This window comes from Bidens hawaiensis, unplaced genomic scaffold, assembly GCF_021521415.1.
Source record: "Bidens hawaiensis isolate Kalapana, Puna unplaced genomic scaffold, B.hawaiensis_p1.1 tig00002572_1, whole genome shotgun sequence".
Taxonomy (NCBI): domain Eukaryota; kingdom Viridiplantae; phylum Streptophyta; class Magnoliopsida; order Asterales; family Asteraceae; genus Bidens; species Bidens hawaiensis.
Genome location: NW_027491140.1, coordinates 2329426 through 2341070, shown reverse-complemented (window position 1 = coordinate 2341070; position 11645 = coordinate 2329426). Strand labels below are relative to the sequence as shown.

Below are 11645 nucleotides of genomic sequence, written 5' to 3'. Positions count from 1 at the left end.
TTCTCACTATACCCACTTTTTGCAAAATACCCAAAAGATGACTAGGCATCACATAACAAAATATCCAGATGTGCCTAGTTTTGACTATACATGGTCTTACCCACTCTTACTCCCTCACATTAAATTTGAAAGCACTCCATACAGGAGCAATACGGATATCACCCTGTGTAGCGTATAATGCATCTAGTATATACTATAGTGTAAAATGCATATACACTGGTTATTGTTCAACAACCAATTCAGAGAACCGCATATTAACATTAAACAAAGTCATTACTTATAAAACATGAATGTTACATTCTCAATACCATTATAAGACCAAAAACATGTGGATCATATACTGCACATAAACAACCCCAACCAACAACCTTAAAACACCTAAAATAAAACTTCTAATGGCCCAAACAATCCCTAAAACAAATGTTGCAAAACTAGAAACACCAACATATGGTTCTCACTTATAGGCACCCATACCTACATTGGCTTCACCACCATATGGTTGAAATGCTCCCCTAGCCTTTGAGTATGACGCATAGTAGAACTGTGAAATTATGCCTGTGATGAACACAAAAGCAGCCCCTGCAGCAAACACACCCTTTCTAACGGTCTCACAAGACGGGGGTTGCTCACTGAATAAGGTCCTGTATTTGGTGTGGTACCCGTTTCTCACTGAACCCGCGAGCAAACACGCTTCAGAAATTATGAATGTGATCCTGACACGTGAAATTATATAACTTCAGTAACATAATATTTTGAATACAACGAACATGAAGGTCTTATGCTATGAAAACACACTTTGGTCGGCTTTCAACCGGTATGACCCGTTTCTTTACCAATTCATAAGCAGATGAGTCGAGCTTGAGATAAATTTCAGCCCGTTTGACATCAACCCTTTTGGCCTGTTTTTTAAACCAGTATTGTTTAAAAACTGTTACCAATTTATAAGCACAGATGAGTCAAATGTGTGACCAATTAAGCCAGTTTGACATCGACCAGTTTCTTTTAAACCAACATTTTCTTAAAATATTTTACCAATTCATAAGTACATTAGTCGAATATGTGACTATTTCAGCCAATTTGACTCGTTTCTTTCAAACCAACTATTTTAAAACGTTTTACCAATTTGTAAGTAGATGAGTCTGAATTTTGACTTATTTCAACCAGTTTGACATCAACCAATTTGACCCTTTTCCTTTGAACCAACTTTTTTAACACTTATTACCAATTCACAAGTAGACGAGTTGAATTTGCGACTTATTTCAGCCAGTTTGACACCACTTAAACCTTTTCCTTTGAATTTTTTCCTTTGACCTGTTTTACTCGTTTGCCCTCTTCTTTTAAAACCAAGATTTTTTTAAAGTGATGTACCAATTCATTCAGCCAGTTTGACATCAACCCGTTTGACACGTTTCTTTTGAACCAATTTTTTTATTTTAAACTTTTTACGAATTCATATGTAGATGAGAGATGAATTTGTGACCTATTTCAGCCAGTTTGACACCGACCTATTGCTTTTGAACGAATCTTTTTAAAACTATTACCAATTCATAAGTAAATGAATCAAATATGCAACCTGTTTCAGCCTGTGTGACCCATTTCTTTTAAATGGACATCAATTTAAATTCTTTTTACCAATTCATAAGTAAATGAGCCGAACTTGTGACCTATTTCAGCCAGTTTGACATCTTCCCATTTAGCCCCTTTCTTTTAAACCAATACTTTTAAAACTCTTTACCAATTCACAAGTATATGACTCTAATCTGCGGCCTATTTCAACCAGTTTAAATGGATTTAACGCAGTTTTTTTTTTTATCAATTCATAACTAGATGAGTCGAATTTGTGAGCTATATCAACGTACCAGCAAAAGATAAAAAGGAGAACCGCGCAAGCCCTAGAACCGGTCGGGTTCAAAGCTTTTCCACAACAGAAGCACCTGCTAGCCACCATAATCAGAATCTGGCTAGCCATGAGAAGGAAAAACGCACCAAGACCATATCCAGTTGAAATATCAGAATCATAGATACACATGTTGTATTCATCTTCTTCATCCTTACGTATGGTAGCCTGCAAACATTCCAATTTCCACATCCAAATTCTATCAGATTCATGTTATGTTCGCACAATCAAGCAAAATAAGCAAAACATATGAAACAAATATCAAATCTGCATACTCAAAATCATTAAATCAATTCACTTGTGCCCTAAACAGCAAAAATCACTTTCAGATCCGTAAATCGATTCAATCTCATACAATCCACAATTAAATTAACCGGATTGTTAACCAGATTTAATTACACTAAATGACCGGGCAAGTTGAGAACAAAATGAGAATGTTTACTCACATCCAAATTCTATCAAATTCTTGCTATGCTCATACAATCAAGCAAACATAAGCAATCTACACAACAAATATCAAATCTGCATGCTCAAAATCAATGCATTTGCGCCCTCTCTAAACAACATTAAATTGACCTAAAATCACCGAGATCCAGCAATCAAGCAACTAATGCACGATTCGATCTGATCGATTCAACACTTATGCTAACCAGATTGATAGCATATCAAATTAGAGCAAATTGACCTAAAATCACTCTCGGATACGCTTAATCAAGCAACCTAGCACGATTCAATCTCATAAATTCAACAATTAGGTTAACAGATTATTAAACATATACAATAAGACTAATTGATGATGAAACTAGGGCAAATTGATAACAAACTGGGAACATTTACTCACAGTGCTTCTCCTTTGTTCAGCAGCAACCGCTAAACCAAAAGCAATGAGATCAATAACAGTCACCACCACCATTAACAGTTTAGAAGCCATTGTACTCTCACGAATACGTTGCAGATCTAGATCTCAGTATGAATTTATGATGGCAAATCCAGGCTAATAAAGACGAATTCAAACCGATTTTGACATTTCACCGTTTCGTCACCCCCAATAAATAATTATTATTAATTTAAACCACCAGATGAGATAGAATGCTTTTAAATTAAGGGTTTTAGATTACTTTATTGAACAACTGCACGTGAGTGTACAATGGATTGAGCTTAGCGTACGAGAGTGACGCATGGTCCCATGGGAGTAGGAATGGCGGGAGTTAAGTTATCAGGTGACGGTGGAGCGTCGGTGACGTTAGGGTTTAAGATGACGACGTTTGAGCTGTTTGACGGAGAGAGTGTATCCGATGGTTAGGTTTTAACGGCGGTTGATGGGGGTGTGGGGTCTGCTTGGATTGTTTTGTGATTAGGTGAGCTAATATGAATGTAACATGTGGTGAGACATTATCTACATGTCTTTCTTTCATTTAAATTTCTCATTCTAGATGTGGTGAGACATTCATAAATTTGAAGAATAGTTATGTGTAAAGTGTAAAAATATAAAATGATAATTGATTTGATGGTCTTTCTTCCATTACTATTTACTCATGTTCTTGATTAACCAAACTCTTTTCTTGTTATTAGTAGCTACTTCTTGAAAAGAAAAGGTTTTTTCATAATAAAAGAATAATTTTTATAAGGTTGTGTGTTGTGTTAGGGTTGTTCATGAGCCGAGCGAAGGCTTGTTCGTTGCTTGGCTCGTTTACATCCGAACTAAACCGAAAGGTTGAAATTCGACCCGAGCGAAAAATGAAACGAGCCAAAATCGAATCGAGCATTTTTCAATCAAATATTAAGCGATTTCGAGCATTATTTATTTCTTTTTCACTTTAAAATTTTTAATAAGAAACAAGTTTGAAGGCTGTAAATAATATATTTTGTAAACAAATTAGTAATTTTTAGACAAACGTATAATAGGTTGTAAATATTTAGAAGAAGTTTGAAATGAGATATAATGAACATGTAAACAAACTTTTAGTATTCTGAAAACTTGAATCAAACTGATAAAACTATAAAATTGACGGAATAGGAAAATTTTAAAAGGGTTTATGAAATTGTATACTTATATTTTATGTGTGTTGTCTATATATTTAAGATATATTTGTTCATATATAATTATATATAAAATAAATTAAAAATATTCGAGCCGAACCGAACCGAGCTTTGCTCGTTGCTTGGCTCGTTTACAATCGAGCAAAAAAAAATGAGCGAACATTTTCAGAGCAGTTTTCAAGCGAGCGATGAGCGGTTTGGGCGGCCTTATGTTGTGCGATAAACAGTAAGAGCTACTATCACGTCATATCACTAACAGTCTATCACGTAAGTAGTTAGACAATAACTAGTCACTTGTTAATTTAAGTGTTCTGGGTTAAACAGGTCAAAATAGATTTTATTTATTTTTTATATTCTAAAAGAGAGAAAGGGACTGATTGTTAGTGAGGCGGGCCCACCATTATTGTGGTAGCGTCGAAGGAGGAGGAAGAGCATGGCAGGGGGAGGGTGTTGTGTTTGGCGGGATGAGGTGGCTAATGGCACCCCCATCCTCCACAAAGAATAACTTAAAACTGAAAGCAACCCAATTTAAAGGGTAAAAACTAATTTTGAAAAAAAAGTTAAGGTAAATCCCATATCCAAAGGTTTTTTTTTTCATCCTTCACCAAAATAATATTTCATAATATTCTAGAGAAAAAAAATTAAAAACAATTTTTAGATTTTCTAAAATAAATACATGACAAAGTGCATTTTAAAGAATTTAAACCTTTAATATTTTGGTTAAGACTTAAGAGAGACACACCAATGACACCATGACTACCATAATTTCTCTTTAAGGTTTCTAAAAAATAAATGATTTTATTAAAAACCGTAGTATTTAGATTATAATCTTAATTTGGAATTGATTTAAAAACTAACAATCTTCATAAGGTGTGAAGATTAAAATACAAACAATTAGAAAACACTACTGAAAAATACACCACAAATCTAGAGAAAATGCGGGAACACCAATCTCTAATGTGATCAATTAGGGTTCATCCAAGTTGCAACAACTCATTTTATTTTTTAAAGTTCTAGCAAAACCCTTCCCTTATCATCACCTACCAAGCCAACCACAAATATGCAACACGATCAAATAAGCTCTTATCAGCTCAATTTTCATACCTTTACCACTAAAATATAAAATACACAAACATATGAAAAACTATAAATAAACCACAAAGTTGGATTTGATGCATATAATTTTAACTTTCCTTCTCAAATCTCAATTCAAACTTGTGAACATGTCAAACATTCCAAACAAATTACATTAAGCTGGCTCATAACTTGCATTTTATTCTTAACTCTTAAAAAAATTTTAACAACCAAATAACCTCACAAGACGCATCACACATGGCTCTATACTTTAGCTTTGGCGAGGATCTAAACACAACTGACTACTTACTTTTCCAACACCAATTTTTCGCCCAAGAAAATACAAAACCCGGTTACTAACCTTCTACTCGAAATCCAGCTACCCTAATACGAGTCTACATAAATTATTCACCTTTAAAGGCCCACATTTTGAAAATAAAATTCCCTTATTATGAGAAAATTTTGAGTATCTTAACACCCTTCAAATTATTTGCATATGAGAAGAGTAAAATACATAATATTGACTCAAAACATTGAACAATTAAAAAGATATCGTGCCTAGTGAAAGTGTGATATATTAACTTTTGATACCGAGTAACATCTTTTTAAAAGAGTATTGGAGTCTTTTGCATTATCATTGGAGTATTCACAGGTTTACAAGCCAGCAATCTAAACCACCTCTATTCCTAGAAAATGCTTCAACTCATACAAATCTTTAATCACAAACTTAGAACTCAAAAACATGTTAGTTCATCAATCTTGGAATCATCAATATCATAATCAGAATCATAGAATGCCATCAACATAGACAAGTACGACAATAAACACATAGTTATCTACGTATCTTCATTAGCAAATACAGAATATTAAGACTTTTTACAAAACCAATCTTTAAGAAGACAATAATTAATTTTTCATTCCACATCCTAAGGACTTGTTTTGACCATACAATGGCATGACCACTTTACACACATTTGTTTCTCCTTCTCATAATTTCCTTCAGGTAAGTTCATATAAAATTCTTCTGTTAAATTTTCATATAAGAAAACATTGTTTACACCAATTGAAACAAAGACCACCCCTTATGAACATCTAGACAAATTATACACCTCACAAATCACAATTGCCATCTTTACGACAAGACAGAATGTCTTCTTCAAAATCCAACCTCCCTCTTTGACTATAACCTTCCTGCCTTAAATCTATAATCTATCTGCCTCACTTCAAGACTTAATACAAACATTAAAAATCCATTTGCAACATACGGTTTTTCTACCTTTACAGTGATCAGCTAATACACAAGTGCTATTCCTGTGGAGAGAATCCATCTTTCCATTCATAGCCCTAAAGTTTTCATACCTACTGCTTCTTTGTAACTCTTATGTTTTACTTACATGTTTATCAGGCATACATACATACATGTATATATATATATATACACATATATAATAGAAATTATCTCACTTAGCAAAGAATAGTTGACCACCCTCACAATTCAATATTTATCCTTGCCGTCAACAACAAACTATTCAGGTTTCGGGGAGTTCGGGCAGGGTTATAAAGTTCGCTTGCGTATGATATTATACTCGAAACCAATCCAAAGCACAATTGGGTTCATAGGGCCAGGCTGTTTGGGTTTGTTTGGACATATTTAACTTAAAAAGGAAAAGTTGTTTGCATACTACACTTCCGGTCTGAAAGATTCCAGTCCTCATCTTGTTTGAAAAGGTAATATAATCCAGGACAAGAATATATATAACCCTCCTACTATTTGGAAAATTAATGTGTACCTACAAATTCTTGATAACAGACCGGAAGTTGAACTAATGTAGTACGCGTTAATTTTCTGCCTTTCGATGTTTTAAGGGTCTAACCACAACCAGAACCTAAAAGTTCATAACTTTAATTGGTTTTCACCCGATAACAAGTTTGTTCAGGTCGAGCTAATCAAGTAGATGTGAAATCTGGTTGAGACAGTTAATCCATACGAGTAAAATCAACGGGTCTAAGAGGACCCCTAGATGCACAAAGCACCCATATGCATGATCATCCAAGATGCACAAACTTAAAAGATAACATAACCGGTTTAGACGGGGCTTATGTGGAAAGCTTTCTAATGACCCGTTAATTATAGCTTTTTTTTTAACCATAGCCAGAAGTTAGATGCCATCATAATAAGCTACTGATTATTGGAGTGTTATTGTTTCAAAGTCAAAATTTCGACGACTTAGTCAAAGTCAAATTTTCAAAAGAAAACCAACAAAGAACAAGTCTTGGCCACCCAAGAATATGCCGCTCAACCATCTGTACCAATTGAAAAATCTAACCTTTCAAGTTTTAATCAAACCCATAGTTTTCATCACCAAAGCTAATAGACACATATACCTTTCTTCCTCAACTAATCACATATATGATCATCAAGAAAGAGACCACCACCGCCGGCAGGTGTCACCACCCATCTCCGCCAAAAGGGACATCTCTTTCCTTCAAGAACCATCAAGATTTGTTCAACTGCTCCACCCCATCACTGCCAGCAAAGATGATCACCCGTACCCACAAGATGGCGGCTTACAGGCGGCACCATGCCAGCAAAGAGATGGTGAGGAGGGCGTTGACTCCACCCGCTCGTAGACTTACCTGGCGGTGGTTTGACTTCCGGCCAACACCTAGTCGGCTCTCCGTAATGTCCATGGATATTTAGATCATATCTTTTGTGTATGCACTTCCATTACAAGTTTTTCAGTTTATCATGTGGCATAACTATACATTGCTAAAAATGTAAGCGTTTACAATATTTTCTTGAACCTTGAATACCCTCACTATATATATATCAAGTTAAATTCTAATAAAAACGAAAAAGAAAAAAAAAGAACAAGGGGAGTACTATATATACATATAATGATATGAACAGATAATTATCTGCTCACCATTTTACCTTACTTGCAATGTTTTTAGATCAAACCCAATGTCAACCGAAGACTTCGGTCACCAATAATGGAGAAATTGTGCGGTTTTTGGGTATCTATTCCTGATAATACAAATAATCAAGAAAATTGGTTAATGGTACAATTAGTAACGATCACGTGCAGCAATTATAAAACATTAATGATCACATTAAGGACTAGATGTGGTAATCAAGACCTGTTACTCATGAATGGGTCAAATAGCCTAAAAGAGAACGGGTCAAATGGATTGAAAGTCACCCAAAATCTATTCTGAATGAATACAACCATGAATTTGTTTTCTTTAAACAATTAGATTATTATTGTGACAACAGTATTTGTGTAATCATTTTATAAACATATTAGTTAGTATGAATCACACATATGGCGATATGGTACATGTGGTATGCTTAAATTTTGGTTTTGGTCCCTTAACATTGAAATTTAAATGACATGTTTTGATCAATGGTTTGCAGGAACATAACGCCAAAAGTCCCTGGAGTGGATGCCAGTTAACTTTTGTGTCAAATAATCGTGAAATGACCAAAATACCGTTTAAACCTGAACGTATTTCACTCGTTACTGACCAACCCATTTTGCCATCTCTATAAAAAAACCGACAAACACGAAATCATCGAACCAAATTCCATTTCAAGATTTTTATGTTTTATTTTATTTCACTTTTCCTCCATTTCAGGCATAATTTTGATATTTAAAATTTCAGACAAACATAAGGACACCCTAAATATGTGTGTGTGAACTCTTTATGTGCTTCAATTATGTGTCGATATACCTCTGAAGGTTCAAAGGATGAAATTGCATTCGGGTCTGTGGATGCATCGGATATCCTTGCTTCTGATTTCTCATTTGATAAACTGTCAAAATAAAACCAAGTAATTCGTGTCAATTAATAAAATCTAACTAAATCAATATGTTTAATTTTCCAGGCGACACTTACGTTGAAAGTATTGTGACCCAAACTAGCTCAACACAGTCGACCCACAAGAGTCTTTGTTCAACGGGTACGACACCATACGTTATGATATGAGCAAATGGCCAAAGCTTCCAACCCGCCTAATATAAAATATAAAAACACGTTATAATCAATCATATATGATGTTTCCATGTCAAATAATAGAATTTAATGTCTACTTACAGTTAACATGGGAAAAAATGTCGCCTTTAATTCATTGAAGATGGTCAACGGCGAGTCAAACCGTAAAAGTCCCAGAACTACAAAATAAATGCTGTTCCATACTGCTGACCATGCGGTTTGGTCAAAGGCTACCTTAACAGGTACCACCCACCAATCTTTAAAGGGGAAAAGCGCCTGAATAACACAAGAATGTTTGTTTATTATTTGGCCCCTAAATAACCAGAAAATAAGCTCAAAATTAAATTATTTACCTCACAGAAATAGTAGTAATAGTGAGACAGTGACCCATGTAGAGTAAATCCCACAAGACCGGATCTAAACATGCGAGTACGATCAAACTCCAAAAGCGGTTTTCCTTCACAACACTGCAAATTTTATAATAATTAAACCGTTTGTTATTCAAGCTAATTGTCATATTTGACAAAAATGAATAAAAATGGTTTTAAAGAAAGAAAGAAATGAATGTATACGAACCTGAGCAATCCAGTCTCCTATTGAATATACAACTCCACTTATCATCATTTTTGCCAAAAGTGGATTTTGTTTTAGAGCTTCTTCGTATGCACTCCAATTGTGCTGAGGTGCGTATCTCAATATTTCATATATGGTCCAACCCTGTGAATTGAAGGATATAATGAATGAGATATATAAATCAAATTATCCTAATTTTTCAAATCCTTAACTCCGAGTACTGCTCAAAAAGCATTAATCTGACCTCCGTGCTACATCACTTAAAACGCGAACTAAAAGTGACGCCTAACTATGTGATAAAGCCTAAACATGGTACCCTTGAGTGTATCGGTGCGCGTATGAAATTGAATTTGAAACTAAAACCAAATAGTTACTTGTATAATTGGGTAGTAACAGCTAGATGATATAGTTAGTTAAGCTGACATTTGCATCATTAATTTTTTCATCATCTTATCATTTTGACCCTAAGTAATCAAAAGAATATAAATTTAAAACCAAAGTAAAGAAACTAATGATAAAAAAGAAAAAGAAAATCACATCAACGCCCAAGCTACACAAGTTAAAAGGGACAATCAACAAAGGCCAACGTAGAAGTATCCTCAACTGGGATCAATATTGGAGCTTAGTCCCAATCCAACCCGACCCGACCCATTGAGCATTTATCTAATGCATGCATACAATCATGTTCAGGTATTGTCAAGATTGATGGGGACATAGACAGTGTGACAATGATGTAGGATTGCAGTCCGACCGACAATTTTATACGGACCGATTGTTGGGCCATCAAGAGCACGAAAGATGAAGGTAGTAGATATGATGGTGCTGAGGTGGATGTGTGGACACACAAGGTTAGACCGGATAAGATAAAAAGCATAGTTTTTCAGGAGAAGTCAGGGTGGCATGTATCTCAGATAAAATCAAGAAAAATGAGGTTGAGATAGTTTTGTCATGTGCAGAGAAGACAGATGACAGCTCGGCTCCGGTAAGAACCATGGAAACCCCACCCCATGAATGGAGAAGACGAGGGCCAGAGGCAGACCCAAACTCACATGGGATAAGCCAATTATAGCTCCAGGCTACAAGAACCGACCCGGTTCCGTTCTTATCTTTGTTGCAACAACACCTACAAGCACCTAACTAATAATAAAAATCTAGACTTTTACCACTAAAGCTGAACTTTCTTTCACAAGATTCAAGAACCCGAATTCGAACCCAAACTGTTTCTAAAAATCACTTCTTTCAGATTCAAATCAGAAAGAAGTAAAACATCCCTACCACATATTTTCATAATTATGAATTTAAAGAATTAAGGATTAAAATAAGAAACTCACATGCCAATAATCATAATCAATAGTAAGCAACTTGGTAATCCCAAAAGTCCCCGCAGCCAGCACAATGGTGGCATTAATACCTCTATCCATCAGCTTCTCTAAACTCTCACCCTCCACAACCTCACTCCCACCACTCGCCGCCGACGAAAACCCACCTTCAAAAGACAACCGTCCTTCACTCCCACCAATCAACTGAACCTCCGTCTCACCCCCTTCCATCTCCCTCTCAATCTCACTCACCACTTGATCCGTAAAGTCATCACTCTTCACCGCCTTCACTACTCCGGCGACGGAGACATGCTTCGATTTTAACGAGAGTTTGGGGTTTGGTGAAACGGAAACGGGTGATCGGAGTTTGTGAAGTGGGAGGAAGGTGGTGTTAATGGAAGCAGCAGCCATTAATATTAATATTTGAATCATTCGCCGGAAAATTAAATTAATGGGTCTGCTTTCTCCGGTTCCGAGTTGGGGTAGTTGGTGTGGTTGGTCTTATAGTAAGGCAGTGGGTGTGATCGGGTGCTTCGCGGGACACGTAGGTTGCTGTACGGACGAGGAGATTATGTTGACTTTTGGTCAATGGTCGGAATTGATGAGAGTGGATATGGATGATGTGTGGACTCTGATGGGGTGTAGTGTAGTGTAGGTAGAAGATATCGCGGAATATGCACCTCTAGTCTAGTCTAGTCTAGTCTAGAGTTGTATTCGAGCACGGGTTTCTCCACGTGGGTTTAAAC

General features: G+C 35.7%; 2 protein-coding genes across 2 annotated transcripts; both read right to left on the bottom strand.

Moving 5' to 3' along the window:
* Window positions 1-254: 254 nt before the first annotated feature.
* Window positions 255-2950, bottom strand: LOC143620437 (uncharacterized). Its single transcript, XM_077092139.1, has 3 exons — window positions 2739-2950; window positions 1860-2065; window positions 255-713 (listed from the first exon to the last, which is right to left on the bottom strand). Exons 1-3 carry the CDS (start codon window positions 2826-2828, stop codon window positions 455-457), a joined length of 555 nt encoding a protein of 184 aa, XP_076948254.1. The 5' UTR covers window positions 2829-2950; the 3' UTR covers window positions 255-454.
* Window positions 2951-7936: 4986 nt separating this feature from the next.
* Window positions 7937-11310, bottom strand: LOC143620485 (uncharacterized). Its single transcript, XM_077092178.1, has 7 exons — window positions 10912-11310; window positions 9584-9724; window positions 9361-9474; window positions 9110-9283; window positions 8912-9027; window positions 8747-8828; window positions 7937-8039 (listed from the first exon to the last, which is right to left on the bottom strand). Exons 1-7 carry the CDS (start codon window positions 11308-11310, stop codon window positions 8034-8036), a joined length of 1032 nt encoding a protein of 343 aa, XP_076948293.1. The 3' UTR covers window positions 7937-8033.
* Between the last annotated feature and the right edge of the window lie 335 nt (window positions 11311-11645).

Bases quoted from the DNA above. Each gene is read 5' to 3' on its own strand.
- LOC143620437 (XM_077092139.1), bottom strand. From the start codon at position 2,828: ATGGCTTCTAAACTGTTAATGGTGGTGGTGACTGTTATTGATCTCATT. The intron at 2,066-2,738 runs GTGAGTAAATGT...GAATGTTTGCAG, and splicing joins CTGAACAAAGGAGAAGCACT to GCTACCATACGTAAGGATGA. The intron at 714-1,859 runs GTACGTTGATAT...TTCACGTGTCAG, and splicing joins CTCCTTTTTATCTTTTGCTG to GATCACATTCATAATTTCTG.
- LOC143620485 (XM_077092178.1), bottom strand. From the start codon at position 11,310: ATGGCTGCTGCTTCCATTAACACCACCTTCCTCCCACTTCACAAACTC. The intron at 9,475-9,583 runs GTTCGTATACAT...TAAAATTTGCAG, and splicing joins TAGGAGACTGGATTGCTCAG to TGTTGTGAAGGAAAACCGCT. The intron at 9,028-9,109 runs GTAAGTAGACAT...ATTTTATATTAG, and splicing joins CATTTTTTCCCATGTTAACT to GCGGGTTGGAAGCTTTGGCC.